We start from the raw sequence: 20,716 nt of genomic DNA on the forward strand, positions 1-20,716 counted from the left end.
GTCGTACTCCTGTCTATAAATGGGAGTCTTCTTCTATTGGTGGATAACAGCTCTTTGCCGCATACCGCCTCCGACTGTATACTGTACGGGAAACGTAAAGCCTTACCATATGTAGTGATTAAGTGATTTTGAATTAAATAACGTCAGTACTTCAGTAGATATAACATATTACAAAGTGTTACATTTATGAAAACAGTTTTTTTATGAACTTAGTTTAACTAGTTCCGCCTATCTCAACTGACAGGCGGAAGGCAGTTTACACCCTAAACTGGTCGCCAGCCAGCCGCTGGGCACACATAGAGACAATCATTCACACCCGCGTCCACATCATCACTGAGGGGCAAACTGAACCATCGGTGACTACAAAGACCGTACTAAAAGGAGTGAAGACAGGAATTATAAATTTCCAATGACCATAAAACCATTCATTCATTCATTCATAAAACCAGAAAAATAAAATTCATTTTCGTCAAGAGACCATAGGTAACTTGATAAGCATTTATCTGAGCAAAACCTGCAGGAAAAAAGACATTAAATTGCCACCGTGGAGTAAGAAATACTCACATTTGGGCAGGAATGTGTTAACAGTTTGGCATGCTGTGCTAAAGTTAAACTGACAAAATGATTGATCGTGATAGTTAAATGGTGGGCTACAGGACACACTATAGTTTGGGTGTGGTAAGGAGTTTTCCTTTTTCAGTCAGTGAGTTGTAGAGGAATGTAATGTTGACTTAACGTCAAGTACAGGGTATATTAAAAGTACTTGATGACCGAGCAGTTGGTGACAAGTCTGACAGCCCATCAGGCTTCTTGTGTGAATGATTTTCACTGTTGAGAGCAAAACCGTTACATTTGCCCGTTTTGGTAATTTGTCCTGTAGCATCACATTACTGGTGATCACATTGACTCCACAAACTCTATTCATTGTTATTAAAAGTGCTCATATGGAAGTACAGTGAGGCAGGAGCAGTGTTAAAAAGGACAAATTAGCACTTAAAATTGTACAACTTTGTCAGTACTGAGTTAGTCTTAAAATTAATTGCAAATCAATAAAAGTGAAAAACACGTTGCTAGGAGTACAGTTGCATTACTTGCATAGTATAGCAAATATAGCAAATGCAGTAATATCCAAGTGTTAAAGTGTATTAACTGTGAACCCTGGTGGCCAATTCGTGGCCTAATCTGGATGTAAATCTTTACTTGGGGTGGTTTCAGTTCTTGCCAAAATGAATCATCTGCTGTTCTAACTTGTAAGGGCAAAATATGTTTCATTCCATTTCAGGGTTGAGGTTTCTTTCGCAACAAGACCAAACAATACCGTCTTCTAGTAATACTTCACCTTTAGTGTTGCTCAAATTGGACTGCATTAATCAAAATGTCTCTCTCTATCTCTCTAACCTTATGTTATCTTGCATACCAAGAAAACATCTATTCAAAACAGTCATTCTATATATTATACTGCACCTTCCATTTGTCATTTTTCAGAATTAACCTATTTCCATGACTTTTTGCACATTACTCATCCGTTTTAATTTCTCTATTTAGCCCTGGAGAGCAGAGGTAGGTACCAGCATGTTCTAGTTTAGCTCTTCTAAACGTGTGGACTGGAAGGATGGCTTATATAGTGCTTGCATTGTGACAGGCCCCCGCATTTACTGTGTGCTCCTTTTTAACATTGCTCACCTTCCAACTTGTCTGAACACTGGTGAAAAGTGAATTACAATTGCACTTCATCACTTACTCAGTGACCACCGTTTTTGTATTTGTTATATTTTATGATTTTATTTTATTTTTTAGTTCATTACCATTTTCAAATTGTCATTCATGTGGTTGCGTTGACTTTGGTTTTGGCTAATCTAATTTAACTCACGGACGCCTCACTTTTTATTCTGCATTTTTAGGAGGGCTCAGACTTGAGTTGCTTTCGGCAATACATTCCTGATTTATGTATAATTGGATTGGCAGATAAGACAGAGCTGTAGGGGAATTCTTATCCAACAAACTCAGGGCTGAACTCAGACGCTATTTCCATTTAATTTAGATTAGCTTATGCAGCTGCTGTCCAATGCTCCTGAAGAAATATAAGTGTAACTCTCGTCACACCATGGCTCATATATTTTGTTGTGTTTTTTCTGGTAGGCTCAGCGTCATGTGTCAGATCTGTATGAGGACCTTCGAGATGGACATAACCTGATCTCATTGCTCGAGGTCCTCTCTGGAGAAAAACTGGTCAGTATTGCTGTATGTCTCAAAAAGTTTGTGAAGAAAAATTATCATATTTCTTCTGCTGTATATTTAGTCATCTATGTACGAAGCTGCAATTATAATAGAAGCAGTGTTGAACTTGTTTATCACCCCAAAAATTGTAGTCCCCGTAATGTGTCCTATGCGCCTCTACTAGTCTAAACACGACATTCTGTTGATTATTAAGTTTGTGGAATACAAGTTAAGCAGCAAAATCCACTCAGCAAGCTCAGGGGACGGACATTTTGCCACTTTCTGTCAATTGAAAATGACATCACAGTTGCTCAGGTAACGACCAATCACGGCTCATCTGTTTTCTGAAGCTGAGCCCCGATTAGGTGTTACTTTAGCCCTGAGCAAACTGGTCGGGTGGTGAGGGTGTGTGGGGTCTGTGGGGGTGTCAGTGGTTCAGAAGTAAACATGATCTTCAACTTTTGGTACTAAAAAACTACTGGTTACTCTAAAATGGTTCAATGATTTTGTTGTTTATGATGATACTAGTGCAGCGTGTTATACCGGAGACAAATTCCTTGTGTGTTCTACATACTTGGCCAATAAAGATGATTCTGATTCTGATTCTGATTCTGATTCTTAAACTTTGGCCTTTGTTTATGATCACTTGTTACATCCAGAACTCAGCTCCTGTTCACCCTCTTCTCCTTCACCTCTTGTTTGCACCCCTATAACCTTTCTCTGTGTGAACTGATCTTTGCCATCTGGCTCTCTTTGCATTGCTCCTCTTGGAGCTAGCTGAGGGAGAGAAACGTTCTCGGGAGAGTTCCATTGGTGAGTGGGTTTATAAACTGGCTCGTCGTATCCCACACTTCTCCAATCATTTTCATGTGCCTTCCCAGGGATTTGGTTAAAGAAAATACAGTGGTACCTCTACTTATGACTGTCTCATCATATGAAACGGTTATGAAACACCTCAACAAGAAAATATTGCCTCTTGTTACAAAAGAAATGTCAAAATACGAAAGGTGAAAATACTCTATGGGTTGCTGAACGCAACATACTTATTGCTGCTCTACCACTGGCTATTACCGAGCATCATCCTGGCATCCCATTGGCTAAGAGGGACCTCTACTGTATGAGTCTATTTGTATAGATGGATAGATATGTGTCTATGTAGCGTCCTTGTCCGATAGTTTTACGTAAATGTGAATCAACCAGAAAGAGTGTTCATCAATCGGGCGATCGCTCACTATGCTGATTTTAGAGGGGCTTGGAACGGATTAGGTTTCATGGAAAACGCATCTCTCCTTACAAAATTTTCCAGTTCAGAAATTTCTTCCAGAACCAATTAATTTAGTAACTAGAGGTACCACTGTAACTTAATCTCCAACTCAACTTAGATTTTTTTGTTATACTTTTTTCCATCAATAGCTTTGCTTTATCTATTGTATTTATTTGATTTTTGTTCTATTTTTGGTGGGATTTTTTTTAGATGTTAGATATGAAGATATATTGTGCATTTGCGAAGCAGCAGACATATACAGTAAATCTGTGCCAACATCTAAGTTTATTTTTTTTCTTTTGTTTTTCTTCGTTTGGAGAATATTCCTCCATATTAGAGGACAAAAAAAGAACTTAAAAACTAGAAGGAAAGTGTCATGTATTGAGTATGACCCCCCCTGTCCCCCATCCACAAGGAACAGCAAGATCATACTTGTCTCCAACCTTAATAGAATGGCACCCTATTCAGTTGATGTGGTTATATTTAGAACATTCCAACAAGTTACGGTTTTGTTAATTTTGTGATAAAACAACCACATTTTGGCACAATTGTGCTAATTTTTGCATGAACAGTTTGGTTCAGCATGGTTTTATTCCTTCTTCTTCAAATGGCATCAACCTTTGCATAAAATTCCCCCTTTTAATTCAGTCCCAATGTTTAAGGATGCTTAAATTACATTATTTGTTCTCTTCAGCCCAGAGAGAAAGGCCGCATGAGATTCCACAAACTGCAGAATGTACAAATAGCACTGGACTTCCTCAAGCACCGGCAGGTAAAATATATAATATTTAATCTATGTAAAATTTGAAGTGTTAGCCCCATAACTTTCAGGTGATTGCTTTTTGTCCGTTTTTTTTCTTTTTTTTTCCTCTAGGTCAAGCTTGTTAACATCAGAAACGATGACATTGCGGATGGGAACCCCAAGTTGACCCTTGGGTTAATATGGACCATCATCTTACATTTCCAGGTCTCCTCCTCTGTCAGTGTTGTGTTTTATCATTTTATCTCTCCTCCATCTCTGGGATCAGCACATATCATCTGCCTCCTCCCAACTCTTTGGAACCAATCAGAATGGACCTCCTCCTGTCATACTCTCAGAGAATATACTGTATCTCCATATTCAATTCTTACCACAATCTGAGAAGTCACCATACCATACTAACGCAGCATGAGAGGGTGTGTGAGTATGAGTCACTGCGCCTGACTCTCAAGGGTAGGGTGTGCCAAGACCACATCCCATATATACAGGCCTCTTCCTGCTCTGTTTGCCAAAAGGAAAAGCAGAAATCCCGAAATGTCCCATGGGGGGGGGGGAAACAACTCCAGCAGCTCTGGCATGTTGCTGTATTAACTGTTCCAAAAAAGTAATGATTTTGTTCATTACCATGGTATGGGCAGCTGTGGCATAAACGTTATATTGGATGGGTGTCTAATAACGCCGTTTTCAAGATTGAATTCTTCCAATTACTAACCTTTTTAGAACTTATAGACAGTTGAATCTATTCTGGAGTAGAATTCTGCACAAAGAACTTCAACCCACTTAATTATGAATCAGATTCTGCTGCTGTTTATAGTAAAATTGGAAGTAATCATTTCTTCCCTGGGTTTCCTATATTGATTCTGTTCAAACTTTGGGTATCTACTCATGATTACTGATTTGTACACTTCCCGAAACTGTTTCTGTTGTTCATTTTCTCGGTGTGTAACTACACAATTTCTTTGCACGATTTTAGATCTCGGATATTCAAGTCAACGGCCAGTCTGAAGATATGACGGCCAAGGAAAAGCTCCTTCTCTGGTCACAGAGGATGACGGATGGTTACCAAGGTCTCCGATGTGACAACTTCAGCACCAGCTGGAGGGATGGAAAACTCTTCAACGCCGTCATACATAAACATTAGTATGTCTGCTCATTTTTGTTGTCGTTGTCAATATTTTAATGTCCGTTCTTATCATGACATGTCATCATCCATTAATTTTATTTTTTTTAAATACTGGAGCAGGTTTGGGACTCGGACACACTCTCAAATTTAATATTAGTTGCAGAAAGCTGCTCTGTATGTGCCCTGGGTGTTGTCAGACACTGCCTATTATCAAAATCTTTCGACATGAGAACTCCTGTAGTTTTGAGTGGTTCGTATTGACCTATCAGAAGCTATGCCACAGTTTGAAGAAAAATACAAACCAATGGGAGAGCACAATAACAATGATGATCAGACATCTTTGATTTGGCTCTTCAACAATATCCGCTATGCAAAAAATGACCAAAACAATAATACATCATAAAAGGCATGTAACTGATTTATTTGGAATATTCCATTATGTCTTATTCCTATTACTAGGTTGCTATCATGTTTCATTGAATGATGAAGGAATATACCGTACACACACAGACACACAAATATAAATTATTGATTTTGTGGAGGGCGGCCCGGTAGTCCAGTCGTTAGCACATCGGCTTCACAGTGCAGAGGTACCGAGCTTCGATTCCAGCTCCGGCCTCTCGGTGTGAAGTTTGCATGTTCTCCCCGGGCCTGCGTGGGTTTTCTCCGGTTTCTTCCCACATTCCAAAAACATGCGTGGCAGGCTGATTGAACACTCTAAATTGTCCCTAGGTGTGAGTGTGAGTGCGAATGGTTGTTCGTTTCTGTGTGCCCTGCGATTGGCTGGCAACCGATTCAGGGTGTCCCCCGCCTACTGCCCGAAGACAGCTGGGATAGGCTCCAACACCCCCCGCGACCCTAGTGAGGATCAAGCGGCTCGGAAGATGAATGAATGATTTTGTGGATGTGCTGTGTTCCTTCAGCATTGCCCGCATATATATGCACACACACGCGCACACACTTGACCTCTGAGGATAATTTCCATTGGTTAATTCCTCTGTGTTCCCCTAGTCCTAGGCTAATTGACATGGGCAAAGTGTATCACCAGAGCAACCTGCAGAACCTCGAACAGGCCTTCAACGTGGCTGAGAAAGACCTGGGGGTGACACGTCTTCTGGATCCTGAGGGTATGACTGACTTAAAAATGGGTAGAATTTTGAACATCTAAAAAAGTTATGATTATTTTCTTGTGTGGTACCAGAAATGTCTGGGAGCAATTTATTAGCCATTGAATTTATTGGAACAGGTAAACAAAGTTGCAGGATTTTATATTCACGCGGGGAAAATACCTTCACAGCAACACATTACATTATTACCACAGTCAACTCCACACGGATGGAGTATTTCAATGCATTACCGTAGTTTACGGACTACAAAACGCCCTTGACAAGCCACAACAGTTAAATTTATACATAAAAACAAAAACACTGGCCACTTTGTCTTAGCAGCCACAGGTCTCCACGTTATTATAACGTGAGATACAGTAATCCCTCCTTTATCGCGGTTAATGGGGACCAAAACCAACCACGATAAACGAAAATTTATTGGGGTGATGCAGAGAAAGCGCAGACTTACATAATGAGCCCTTGAGGGAATGTCACTCCATTGCCAGATTCACTGTCCTCTCGTCCCTTGCCAGCGATGGCGGGAGTTGGTTGTCAAACAAACAACAGCGAGATGGAGGTCGCACTGCAGAGATGGATGGTCATTAAATTCAACACAACGCTTATTTTCACTCTCTTAAATACTACAGTATATAATTTCTAGATTCCCTCATAGATGGCCACACTACGTACACACATTTCCTAATTCATCTTTCACAGCTCGCCTGTGCACTCCAACCACAAATGGCTGATGGAAATTCAGTATGAGGGCGGCCTCTGAGACTTTCATTGGTCAGATGTGACGAGACTGCGGGTAAACCTATTGACGGCATGAAGGTCCTCAGTTTAAATTCACAAATAAACCAGGTGACATTAAACGCTGGAGTGTTCAGAAAATGTAGCGGCTTAGTCTAGAAAATACACTATTTTTGGAACAAGTCCTGCTGAATGCATTTAATCTGCAAACGTTTGCTTTCCTGGAAAACTGTGTTATTGCACCACATATATAATACAGAGTCGCTTGACATGCAATTTGCCTTGTTCTTTCAGATGTTGATGTTCCCCACCCCGATGAGAAATCCATCATCACTTATGTGTCTTCTTTGTATGATGTCATGCCTCGGGCTGCTGTACACGACATGAGAACTAGTGTGAGTAAAACGTAGAACATGCATCTGTCTGAGATGGTGCAAATCTGGCCATATCCAGTTTGTGTAAATTTACTGTATTGTTACAATATATTGTTATTTCAGAGTAAGCATCTTGCAAGATATTACAGAACAGTGTTATGATCAACATCAAATTGTGTCAGACTACTTCTGTGTTATCGAGTTTTCTTAGTGAAGTCACACAGAAAAATCCCATCAGAATGGTTTTCTAGTTTTGTATACATCCTAAGAAATGGGGGGGGGCACTTTGAAACACACTTTCCGTGGCTTTGCATGCCTCTATTTTGAATAGATTACCTTATAGTACGGCCTGTGACATTTATTTTAAAAGAGAATTGTTGGTCTTAAATTCTGATTGAGAAGACGTTCACTCAAAAACTGAATTACAAATCTATCATTTGGTAATTTCATGTCCATTATTCTAAAAATTGACTGGAGGAAGCTACTATGCTAATTGATCATTCATGTATTTAAAAACACAGGACGATTCACTCTGTATTCCTACTGTATATACTGTCAAAGCAATAACATACCCACATCTATCTCCCTCTCAGTATTTTTCTTCTCTCCGTCTCCCACTTTCCGCCACCACTGTTCCCATCATTCACTCCCCTTCCCAAGTTGTTCCACTGCACAATACCTGGATTGATGGTGGTGCCTAATTAGGTTTAGTGTGGCGTGGGAGTGATCGAAAATGGTGAATCATGAGAAGAAAAGGTCTCTTGTTGTTGTCTGCTGTTGTTGAACTGAACTGCTGTTGCTCTCCGTTTTGCTGTGTTGGCTTCAGGAGTTGGAGCTGCGCTGGCGGGAGTACTATGAGCTCGTAACTGTTTTGCTCCAGTGGATCCGCCACCATGTCATGGTCTTTGAGGAGAGAAGGTTCCCAGCCAGTTATGAGGAGATAGAGGTGAGACCAGATGCAAATAACACTCATTCTGTAGGTTTGCCTCTGTCGTTAGGTGCGTGTAATTCATGTATGACGTTCATCTTTTTTTTTCCCTTTAGCTGCTTTGGCGGCAATTCATGAAGTTCAAGGAGACAGAACTGCCACCTAAAGAATCTGACAAGAACCGCTCCAAACACATCTACCAAACCTTTGAGGCAAGCTACGCTTCATCCTTATTCATAATGATTTGTATTTACTCAAATCCTGTTGTAGCAAACATAAATTAATTATGTGTACTTGTTCTCAGAGTGCAGTGCATGCTGGACAGGTAAAGGTCCCTCCGGGCTACCATCCTATTGATGTGGAGAAAGAATGGGGTCGACTTCATGTTTCCATTTTGGAGAGAGAACGACTGCTAAGGACGGAGTTTGAGAGGTCAGCTGACAGATATTTGGTGACAATCAGTCACTTTTTTATAAGACTGTGTTTAGCACGTGCCTCAACATGCGCACGTACATTTTTGTGACAATCGGTCACGGTTTCCGTATATTGTGCGACTGTAATGGAACGGGTGCACACACAGGCTGGCTGCATTGGCCAGTCATTCCTGCAATGTCTTTTGATTTTTTTTTTCTTTCTTGAAGGAAAAATGTGAAATCTGACATGGGTAAGAGTCCCATCTAAACTATGACAATACTTGATGACAATATTCAACATTTTTATAGCACACAAGACAAGGAAACGAGTCCAAAATGAACTTGAGTTACAGCACGTGTGACATCACAATCATTATGTGAACCGATGAAAATTATTGCTGCATCATGTTATTGTTTTGATCAAAGCTTTTTATCCAGGAAATCAAATGCCATCGGTACTTGTACTTTTAATATTTATACACACTAAAAGCGAAAAAATTATGAGTGGCATGTTGCTGTGTGTATGTTAGCAGTCCACTTTGACTGTTTTTGAGGCAGGAGGAATGAGTCCATGATGACATAAATAAGAATAAATAATTCTTCTGTTTTAGAAATAAAAGTGTAGAGTTGGATGGCTGTCTGGTTAAAATGACAGAATAGACTGAAGGGAGGATGGTTCCCACTGTGAATCAAACCGTGAAAATACAGTCAAAAATAAATAAATGGACAAATTTGGTCCAACATTTAATAGATCAGTTGATTTATAGTTTTTGCTTAATGCTAACACACAAATCAACCAAGAGATCCCATCTTCATGGTGGTGACAGAAAAAAAAACCTAAAACTTGACGGTACCAAGTATCACTTCTTAGTATTACTTCTGGAGGAAGTGTTTGCACTTTTCTTCCTAAACCAACCCCTTACAAAAGCTTGACACAATGTGATGCACATGTGAATTTTGTTTGTACATAGACGAACATGGCGTAATGACTGAGAAATGGGAAGTGAAGCGTCAGGAAATGTCGACATTGTTGTCAGTCACACTCTTCTGCTCTACTGCGGTGTCTTTTGTTTTGTTCTACTGAGACATTAATCTGAATAGTTGAGATCACGACATCTGTGAGTGAACCTAATAAACTGAAGTACCTGATGCAGCACAAATTCCTACAAGCATAGTGATTGAGTCTTAGGAGGTTAAAGTTTTGTTTTTTTGTTTTTTTTTTCTTCAGACTTGAGAGACTTCAGCGGATTTTCAGCAAAGTGCAGATGGAGTCAGTAAGATATGATGAGCTCTTCATGCGCATTGAGACCTTGCTCCAGACGGTGAGTCCCAAGGCCATAAGTTGAAAAGGTCAAACTGGCGGTCTCATGGACATAACATTTCCGAATGCCACATTCAACACAGCATTTGCGATTGACATTAAAATTGTGTTGTTGGATTAGGACATCCGCCTCCTTAACGCGGGAAAACCGGCTCAGCACACTGCAGAAATTGATCGTGAACTGGACAGGACGGACAACATTGTTCGTCTTCTCTTCAATGATGTACAAACGCTCAAGGATGCGCGCCACCCTCAAGCTGAACAGATGTACCGCAGGTGGGTGCTATATGAACTCCACTCATGGCGCTTATCCGGAAGAAACATGCCAATGACTCAATAGTCATCAAGTAAAACCTATGATCCGCTTCGTGTGCAGGATCTACAGCCTACGCGAGCGCCTAGTAAACTTGCGCAGCGATTACAACCTTCGCCTGAAGTCTTCCCAGATTGCCTTGAACCAAACATCCCAAAACACTACCATGAAGGCACGGCCAGAGTTGGATGACGTGACGTTGCGCTATGTCCAAGATCTTCTTGCTTGGGTGGAGGAGAACCAACATCGTATTGATGGGGCTGAGTGGGGTTCAGATCTGCCATCTGTTGAGTCGCAGCTGGGCAGCCACAGAGGCCTGAACCAGACAGTGGAAGACTTCAGGTCGAAGATTGAACGTGCAAAGGCTGACGAGGTAATCATTTTCATCCATCTTTTTTTTTTCCTAGTTGTCTTATTCAGATTATCCTTCATTCAGTATTTTTCATCTCTGCTGGTTTTCAGAACCAGCTATCCCCAGCCAACAAAGGCACATACCGAGAGTACTTGGGTAAACTGGACCTTCAGTATGGCAAACTCCTGGTAAATATGCAAAGAAATGTATTGTGTGTACACGAATTGGTACAAGACTTGAAGCTTTTTTTATTTAATTGGTAAATATAAGTGGCTATAAGATCATCTTTTTCTAATATTCTTGCTCTTCTCAGAACTCATCAAAGTCCCGCTTGCGGAACTTGGATTCACTGCACGCATTTGTCAGTGCAGCAACCAAGGAACTCGTGTGGTTAAATGAGAAAGAAGAGGAGGAGGTCAACTTTGACTGGAGTGACCGAAACACCAACATGGCAGCAAAAAAAGACAACTACTCGGTGTGTTTCTAAAGTGGAACTCCTTCTTTGGTCTTTCATTCAACTTTTGAGATTCCTTTTTGATAAATTTTTACATAATGAAAATCATTGCATTTTAATGTTTTCATTGTTCCTTTTTATTCTTACCCTTCAGGCTCTTATGCGAGAGTTGGAGCACAGGGAGAAAAAAGTCAATGATATCCAGACTATGGGAGATAAATATATCAAGGATGGCCATACTGGCAAGAAGACAGTGGAGGTGATGACAATAACAAGTTTGCTTTCACAGCGATATTGGCAAAAATACACTTTTGACCAACTTTGCTATCATCATACCTGCTTGCTCTCTACCAGGCCTACACAAGTGCCCTGCAGACTCAATGGAGCTGGATTCTTCAACTGTGTTGTTGTATTGAAGCTCATCTTAAAGAGAACACGGCTTACTACCAGGTATCTCATGACTTTAAATGGTCATTTCCATTGAAATGTTGTGCAATGCTGTTGCTGAAGCAAAATGGTGAATGCTGAAGCTCATTATTATGTCAGCACATCATAGTCGGTGACTGTGCAGAGATAATGATGCCAGATTTGGATTTGCTGCACTATTCTTCAGAGGTGTAGTGGCACGAAAATCTCTTCAGTCTTTACAATTCTATTTACAATGGCTGTGGATGGTATGATAAACTATGACTTCTCTGCCATGGTGAGAACGTAATGATTGTCATTTAAGCTGACTGGAAGAACTGAATTCCCTTTACTGAAAATAGATTATTTTACAGTTTGCAGCCAGAAAAATTGCACATTCATTCATTAAATAGGCAGTTAATTTGTCAAAATAAATTTGTGGTAGGGTAACAAGGCATATAAGAGTACTGCATACCATTGAAAATGGCAGTGAAGAATCACAGATATCAAAATTTTCCGCAGGTGTGCGGATGGCCACCCTGCAGCTCTGCAACTGATCTTTTTGGATGTTTGAAATATCTATTCATCCATCCATTTACTAATCCGCTTATCCTCGGAAGGGTCGCGAGGCATATTGAAGCCTATCCCAGCTGTCTTTGGGCAGTAGGCTGGGGACATCCCGAACCGGTTGTCAGCCAATCGCAGGGCACACACAGACGAACAACCATCCGTGCTCACATTCACACCTGGGGACAATTTAGAGTGCTCCATTACCCTGCCATGCATGTTTTTAGAATGTGGCAGAAAATCCGGGTACCGGAGAAAACTCACACAGGCACTGGGAGAACATGCAAACTCAACACAGGAAGGCCTGAATCAAACCCTGCACCTCGGCACTGTGAGGCCAACGTGGTGCCTATGTTTGAAATCATTGCTGCAGGATTGTCAGTATTTTCATTTTATTTTGTTCTCTATTTTCACTCACAATTCTGGAAACTAGGACATGTGAGAACTGTTGCCACGAAATATAAATACCCAAGGAAACTATGTTGATTCACTTAATACCTCATACCAGTGCATTCCACATCCACTGAGTTAATATGCCTTCTGTCTTCGAGCAACATTGTGACGGCAACAGAGCAATGCCATGGCATCACTGGCAAATAATATGTCAGAATAATAACATATTTAGTTTGTAAAGCGCTTTTCAAAAATACTCAGACACTTTACAGTTTTAACATAAGTCTGCAAAATGTAGTGAAGTTTGCTGAGGAGATTTGTGGGTGCGCCACAGAGGAGGCTGTTACAGTAATCAATGCGTGATGAAATAAGATAAGATAAGATGACATTTATTTGTCCCACACTGGGGAAATTTGCATATAAAGGCATGGATAAGGGTTTCAGATACAGAGAAGGAGAGATGGGGGCAAATGCGGGCAATTTTCTCAAGGTGATAGAAAGCTGATTTTGTCACTTTAATAAGGTGAGAGTGTTGTCAATGATAACTCCAAGGTACCCGTAGTCAGGTGAGGATGAGAGGGTGGACTTAACAAAGGAGAGGTGAGTGTTTAGGGTTGGTGATGTGAGAGATTATGGACTTATGATGATCATGCCTTATTAAACAAGAAAACATATTTCCATGCGCAAAGTTGTAACTGTGAAAAAACAAACAAACCACTTTCTGGCTGGATAATGGCTTAACCAAGTGGAATATTTTTGTCCTCCCTATTACAGTTCTTTGCCGATGTGAAAGAGGCTCAGGACAAGATGAAAAAAATGCAGGAGACTATGAATAAGAAATACAATTGTGATCGTTCCACCACAGCCACACGCCTAGAGGATCTGCTGCAGGATACTGTGGTAGGGATGATTGCTTCCACTTACCTTCACATAGAGTCTAGTTGTCACCCGGTTTTAATCTAGTTTGCTTCTGTGTCAACAGGAGGAGCGAGAACAGTTGAATGAATTCAAGACACACGTGAATGGCCTTAACAAGAGGGCTCGCTCCATCATTCAGCTGAAACCACGTAACCCCACCACATCCATCAAAGGCAAACTGCCCATTCAGGCTGTATGTGACTTCAAACAACAAGAGGTGCGGATTACTTGCAGTACGCAAAATGATGAAGTGGAGCAAGCACCAAAGAGCGACTGTAGGGCTAAATTCTGTATTCCTTTACAGATTACTGTTCATAAAGGAGACGAGTGTGCACTCCTCAACAACTCCCAGCCTTTCAAATGGAAGGTTTTGAGTCGCTCCGGACATGAGGCAACTGTGCCTTCTATTTGCTTCCTGGTTCCACCAGTAAACAAGGATGCCATGGACAGTGTGTCCAGGTGAGAAAGCAAAATATACATCTGAGAGATTGTGTGATTTTATCGAGTTTCCAAGAGTATCCTCAGAGGCCGTGGTATGTGCAGTCGTGTAACAATATATGTTGCCTATCTCCTATGCCCAGTCTGGAAACAGGTCATCAGCAGATGGTGTCCATGTGGCAGACGTTGTATATCAACATGAAGAGTCTGCTGTCGTGGCAGTACCTGATGAGGGACTTTACACAAATTCGCTCCTGGAACATCACAATGGTGTGTGGCGACACATTTCTTATTCAGTGTCTTGGGTCCTACCTGCCCGCTGTTCTTTTTATTGTAAAATTTCATTTTATTGTTTGATTTGTTTAATTTAAAATTACATTTCAATGAAATGAAATGATTCACTGATGGTGTAGTGGTGCGCACGCCTGACTTACTTGCGGGCAATGTGGGATTGGTTCCAACTCAGTGGCGGTGTGAATGTGGGTGTGAATATTAGTTTGTCTCTATATGTGTCCTGCAACTGACTGGTGACCAGTTCAAGTTGTCCTATGCCTTCCGCCCGTCTTCAGCTAGATAGGCTCCAGTACCCCCGCGACCCTGTACAGGATAAGCGGTGTTTGAAATGGATGGATGGATATAATTAAATAATAGTTCTGCAAGCATTTCTAGAATATTATTAGTGGAATTTTATGAGGCTTAAGTTTGTAGTTTGTTTAAAAAAATGTGACCCCAAAATTCACATGAAATACATGATTTCAATTGAAATGCTGCTTACATGAAGAAATAAATTGTTCTTCATATTCATTCTATGTCTAATCCTTGTTTTCCTCTGTCATTCGCAGTTAAAGTCAATGAAACCAGACGAATATAGACAAATGATGAGGAACCTGGAGCTCCACTACCAGGACTTTATGCGTGACAGCCAGGATTCGCAGCTCTTTGGCCCTGATGACCGCCTCCACGTAGAGGGAGACTACACCAAGACCACCCAGCACTTTGACAGTCTGCTTCGCTCTATGGAGGAAGGTAAAAGTCTTACCATGTCTGTCTTTGACGGGAGGGAAAAAAAATATTTGTAAACTATATAGAGCATACATGTTATGTTCTTAATTCATATTCCAGGGCGAATGGTTGTTAGGCTCAAAGGTGAGTGAGTAAAGTCACGCACATGCTTCCAAGCATTAGGGTAGACATGGAGATGTTTTTGTGAGGGTTGATGTAGATCAGCGGTCCCCCACCTTTTTTGCCCCACGGACCGGTTTCATGTCAGCCAATATTTTCAGGGATCGGCCTTAAAGGCCGGATAAATACAACAAAATAATATATGACCTGCATGAAAACTGTTGTATTGTCGAAACATAAAAATAAACACAAATCATGACACAAGGAACATCCTATCTGGCCGCAACACTCTCTGGTCGCTATGGTAATGTTGAAATGTGGCTTCAACTTAAGATAATAAAAAGTGCAAAAAAAATCGGACTCACCATCGCCACGTATTACACAGAGTGGGCTTGGTGCGTGGAATCACCCGTTGAGATAAATCTGTATTTTAAGTAGGGCTCCTGATCCTGTCTATTAATCCTTCTTGTTCTTGAAAGTCGTAGGCTCCTCTTATGTCTCCTGGCTGGGCCTTTTCCCCTTCCCAAAGGAACGTTCCAAAGACGTTGTTTTTTTGGGGGGGTTTTTACTCATTTTGCTAGCTCTTGGGTTTCATTTTAGCAGTAACCTTTCACTTGACCAAGAAGCGCCAACGTCACCTGCATCAAGAGTGGCATACTGTAACAGATATAACAGAGAATCCGGTAATTTTTCAGAATAAAATATATTTCAGATTCCAAAATGAATAAAACGGAAGTAATGCAAGTTATTTAGTCTTTCTGTGCGGCCCGGCGCCAAATGACACGCGGACCGGTAGCGGGTCATTTGCCCGGGGGTTGGGGACCACTGTTGTAGATGATTGACTGCATGGTGTTTTCCACTGCCACATCTGCACAAAGTACAGCCTGTAATTCATCAAATGAAGTCCCTTCATCGGTCACGGCACTGAATGGATTCACAGTCTCATGAGATCCAGGAAATTATTATCTATTGTTAATGGCATTACAGGTGAATGCACATGCCGTGAACATGAATTGCATGTGCTCTTATTCTGAGTTATTGAGCTATTTTAGCGGAATGCTTTGTTTTCTATTGATATATAATGCAATTTAAACTCTTATCCATAGGTCAACAAAATGAGTCTCTGTGTAAGAACTTTATCTCGGAGCTCAAGGACCTGCGACTGCGAATTGAAGACTGTGAAGCCCAGACTGTGGCTCGCATCCGCAAACCAATGGAAAAGGAACCTCTGAAAGAATGTGTTCAGATGAACGTAAACCAGCAGGTGCGCTGCAGTCTTTTGCTTTGTTCCCACAAAATTATCATCAGATCATCATCACATGAGAGCCTGAATAGATGCAACATCCATCTGTGACCTTTATACTGAAGCCATGAAAGTGGAATATTGCCACGGCCGTTCAAATGGTCGCAAGACATTTCACAAAGAGATAATTCAACATCTTTGTCCAAGTTCGTTGTGATGTAATGAAATACTTGTACAATGATGAGAAGTGAGTCTGGTTCCACATAGTGCTGAAATCTGATTCTACCTTGGAAGGCAGAAAACTCAGAAAAGGCAGAAAATTTGCCTTGTTCAATTGAACTCAACTCATAGTACTTTAAAAACAACAACAGCTCTTACAAAGTGCATTGCCATTTAGCATCCAATAGATGCATAGTTTTATTGTTGAAGTAGATGAGAGAGAGGAGCAAGATTGAAGTCTCCACTGACCAGCAAGAGGGCGTCAGGATGATGAAATTGGAATCTTGTCATCACGCCGTGCGCAACATCAGTCACGTTTGCGACAAGCCGAGTTTGAAAGCAAGTAAACAAATGTAGTTTTGTCACAGTTGATAGTTTGTCCACTGGCATGTAGCACAAATACAAAATGTTTGTTCAATTCTTCTGTCCCATTTAGTCTTCTTGCTTTCTTCACGAGAGTTCAATTTAGCACTTCATCTCCTCTGAGATGCTTTCGGCTCCATGGTTGTGGCTCCTCCGTTGTAGAATCTTAGACAAGCGGCAAATTTTCAGTCAACTCTGTAAAAACTGAGCTTTTGTAAAACTGCTGCCAAATGTCGACGCAATAAACAGTGATACTACATGCCAAGGAATGTCAGCCAAAATCGAGAAAACGGTCCACAACGGGTTAGCATGACACACACTGAACATTACATGACAAAAATGGATGAAAAGATATATATAAATAAAAAGAATATTAACGGAGCTGTTGTTATAGATTTCCACCTCAGAGGCATCTCTTTTGTCTCCCATCTCCCCTGTAGAATTAGTTTTCTTTCTCCACCAAAAGCATTGACTGTTTGTTTTACAGAAAATGCAGGTAGAGCTTGAGGCTCTCAAGAAGGACCTTGATAAGGTGTCAGTGAAAGCACAAGAAATCTTGAAGTCCCCACAGGAGTCTACCTCTTCTCCTGTTCTGCGTTCAGAGCTAGACCTCACCGTACAGAAGATGGATCACACCTACATGCTGTCCTCCATTTATCTTGAGAAGTGAGACCCTCAAAAGATTGTACATTGCTTGCACTGCAGTGAACTTTCAACTGATTCACTGTCTCTTGTACCAGGCTCAAGAATGTGGAAATGGTTATTCGTAACAGCCAAGGTGCTGAGGGTGTACTCAAACAGTATGAGGACTACCTGCGTGAAGTCCACACTGTGCCCAGTGACATCCAGGCTGTTGAGACATACCGTACTAAGCTTAAGGTAATTAGAAAATATGAAATGATGGCTCATTCTAGATTAGAAATGAATGCAATGAGAGAGAGAGAGAGAGAGAGAGAGAGAGAGAGAGAGAGAGAGAGAGAGAGAGAGAGAGAGAGAGAGAGAGAGAGAGAGAGAGAGAGAGAGAGAGAGAGAGAGAGAGAGAGAGAGAGAGAGAGAGAGAGAGAGAGAGAGAGAGAGAGAGAGAGAGAGAGAGAGAGAGAGAGAGAGAGAGAGAGAGAGAGAGAGAGAGAGAGAGAGAGAGAGAGAGAGAGAGAGAGAGAGAGAGAGAGAGAGAGAGAGAGAGAGAGAGAGAGAGAGAGAGAGAGAGAGAGAGAGAGAGAGAGAGAGATTCAATCTCTACCCAATGTACAGTATGTCTTGACCCAAACTATATAGACACAGTGCACTTTGATAATGTAGCCTACTCGTTGCGATTATATTTTTTTTGTTCACTACTCAGCCCTGTCACTTAATCAATTTGGTTTGAAAAATACAGAAAATGCGAGCTGAGGCTGAGGCTGAACAGCCAGTGTTTGATTCCCTCGAAGAAGAACTAAAGAAAGCCTCTATTGTGAGTGACAAGATGAGCCGTGTGCACAGCGAGCGTGATGCTGAGCTGGACCACTACCGGCAGCTCCAGTCTAGCATTCAGGACCGGTGGAAGGCCATGTTTACGCAAATTGACCTTCGCCAGAGAGAGCTTGAGCAGCTCGGCCGGCAGCTGGGCTACTACCGTGACAGCTATGATTGGCTGATCACTTGGATAGCAGACGCCAAGCAAAGGCAAGAAAGGATACAAACTGTACCCATCACAGACACCAAGACACTGAAAGAGCAACTGGCCCTCGAAAAGGTTCGTCATGTACTTTAATTTTACAAGGAGCAAAAATGCAATGTCTTCAAAACAAATCAGTTCACTTACATTTTTATCCTGCTTTCCAAAACAGAAGTTACTGGAGGAGATTGAGAAGAACAAAGTTAAAGTCGACGAGTGTCAGAAATATGCTAAAGCATACATTGACACAATCAAGGTGAGCATTAGACAACCCTAGTATTACACAATTAAAATTGTAGCTCTCTTGCTCTTGGTCAAGAACTTAAATCCCATAGAATAAACAAATTTAAGGTAGATAATGCTGGTTGGCACGTTTTAGTGTACCACAACAGTTAATATGTGGCTCCTATGAGCTATGCGCAGGCTACGGATGGTATCGGACAAATCTGATTGAGCGCTTAATGCATTTCTGCAGATGCCATGGCAACGCTGTAGCATCTTATTTGTTCTGGCATCTTACTTTTGATTTTCATGCACAAAAAGTCCAATATAGAGTACAGGAAGTCCTTGATTTACGAAAGAGCTTCGTTCCTATGCTGACAACGTAACCCGGATTGCCACATATATCGGATTTCACCGTTAAAGTCGAAACTTTCATCAAAATACTTGGAAAAAAAAATAACGTTGACAGCAAAGCGCACCGTTTCACTTCTCAGACAGCCGGCCACTCATTGTGTGTTGGAACGCTGGAGGCATCTGCTTCCATGACTTCGCACAATTTGAACATTTTGAACCTGAGATACCACAATATTTCCTGGTGCATCCTTAATACAAGCCTATTTATTCACTAAAATACGGTGCATCTATTTTTTTTTTGTTCCCCCGAAGGACTACGAACTCCAGTTGGTTGCCTATAAAGCTCAAGTGGAGCCTCATGCTTCTCCTTTAAAGAAAACCAAACTGGATTCTGCATCTGATAACATCATTCAGGAGGTATGGTTCTTCACATCCACTTATTCAACAGTGGCTGGCTAAAAACAAATCCTGACTCATACAACTCTTCTTCTATATCCAGTATGTAACACTGAGGACCAGATATAGTGAACTGATGACTCTGACCAGTCAGTACATCAAGTTCATCACTGATGCACAGCAACGCCTGGAGAATGAGGAGGTGCGTGGCTCCAAGCTGGGAATCCCAAACAAACTAAAATTTAACAAGATATTAACCAACGAACTAATCAACCAAACAAGCAACATTTTTATCCTCCCATCACTGGCTCGTGCTGCAATCATACACTCACAAACACATGTGTGTAAACACCCTTACACACCATGATTACACTGTATTGGATTGAAAGAACACTGCCATTTATAAATCTATGACAAAGTCGAACTGGATTAAAATATGTGGGGGTTCAAATTGAAATGGGTGAAGTTTGTAGTCATTTTTTTTTGTTTGTTTCTTTTTTGTTAAGTTTACAGTGTCGTCAGTTTATGGAGTGTTCCATTGGTCAGGGGTTCTTTCTTTCACGACAGCTTATTCAGCTATAACTTGGGCCACTTTTACAAGGTTAAATCTATTCTCTACGATCCTGGGTTTTCAATGTCAAATTCACACGTTTGGGTTTTTGACCATTCTTTTCTTACCCTAATGTTGTGTGTTTGTTTGCTTCTCTTAACTGCTTGCCAGTGGTTTGCCCTGATGAATGCTTGAACTTGTTTGAGCATTAAAGAGGTAACTATTTACTGGTGAAGGTTCTTTTACATGTATTCTGTTTGGTTTTATTGCATTTTTTCACAATACAAATTTCCACATCTTTGACTGGTGAAAATTCAGTAAATTCTTTCAGGTATAGTAGTTAAGATGTTGCACGTCTTAAACTCATTTATGTGACCTAATAGAGCAAAGTCATTAGTCAATTGCGAGGAAACCTTATTTTAGAATTGAGGGGGTTTTCTACTTATATGTGGTGTCCAGACTAACAGTGGAATTTTCTGAAGTCTTTTCTCTTT

General features: G+C 41.0%; 1 protein-coding gene across 27 annotated transcripts in view; it reads left to right on the forward strand.

Moving 5' to 3' along the window:
• plecb (plectin b) overlaps positions 1-20,716 on the forward strand; it is a 116,438-nt gene that overhangs the window by 84,062 nt on the left and 11,660 nt on the right. For 9 of the 27 annotated variants that reach the window (XM_052064551.1, XM_052064559.1, XM_052064562.1 and 6 more), the window contains 30 exons: positions 1,546-1,560; positions 2,140-2,229; positions 2,995-3,030; positions 4,176-4,253; positions 4,356-4,460; positions 5,215-5,381; positions 6,376-6,491; positions 7,518-7,618; positions 8,424-8,543; positions 8,642-8,737; positions 8,830-8,957; positions 10,167-10,260; positions 10,381-10,535; positions 10,636-10,945; positions 11,035-11,112; positions 11,238-11,399; positions 11,533-11,637; positions 11,733-11,828; positions 13,518-13,643; positions 13,726-13,878; positions 13,966-14,120; positions 14,243-14,369; positions 14,942-15,125; positions 16,328-16,485; positions 17,534-17,712; positions 17,787-17,925; positions 18,422-18,778; positions 18,873-18,956; positions 19,589-19,693; positions 19,776-19,874. In XM_052064551.1, the coding sequence (XP_051920511.1) occupies positions 1,546-1,560; positions 2,140-2,229; positions 2,995-3,030; positions 4,176-4,253; positions 4,356-4,460; positions 5,215-5,381; positions 6,376-6,491; positions 7,518-7,618; positions 8,424-8,543; positions 8,642-8,737; positions 8,830-8,957; positions 10,167-10,260; positions 10,381-10,535; positions 10,636-10,945; positions 11,035-11,112; positions 11,238-11,399; positions 11,533-11,637; positions 11,733-11,828; positions 13,518-13,643; positions 13,726-13,878; positions 13,966-14,120; positions 14,243-14,369; positions 14,942-15,125; positions 16,328-16,485; positions 17,534-17,712; positions 17,787-17,925; positions 18,422-18,778; positions 18,873-18,956; positions 19,589-19,693; positions 19,776-19,874 (3,918 nt within the window). The remainder of the gene's footprint in view (positions 1-1,545; positions 1,561-2,139; positions 2,230-2,994; positions 3,031-4,175; positions 4,254-4,355; positions 4,461-5,214; positions 5,382-6,375; positions 6,492-7,517; positions 7,619-8,423; positions 8,544-8,641; positions 8,738-8,829; positions 8,958-10,166; positions 10,261-10,380; positions 10,536-10,635; positions 10,946-11,034; positions 11,113-11,237; positions 11,400-11,532; positions 11,638-11,732; positions 11,829-13,517; positions 13,644-13,725; positions 13,879-13,965; positions 14,121-14,242; positions 14,370-14,941; positions 15,126-16,327; positions 16,486-17,533; positions 17,713-17,786; positions 17,926-18,421; positions 18,779-18,872; positions 18,957-19,588; positions 19,694-19,775; positions 19,875-20,716) is intronic. The other 18 variants (XM_052064553.1, XM_052064560.1, XM_052064563.1 and 15 more) reach the window with 6 other exon arrangements.

Source organism: Hippocampus zosterae, chromosome 5 (assembly GCF_025434085.1).
Source record: "Hippocampus zosterae strain Florida chromosome 5, ASM2543408v3, whole genome shotgun sequence".
NCBI lineage: Eukaryota > Metazoa > Chordata > Actinopteri > Syngnathiformes > Syngnathidae > Hippocampus > Hippocampus zosterae.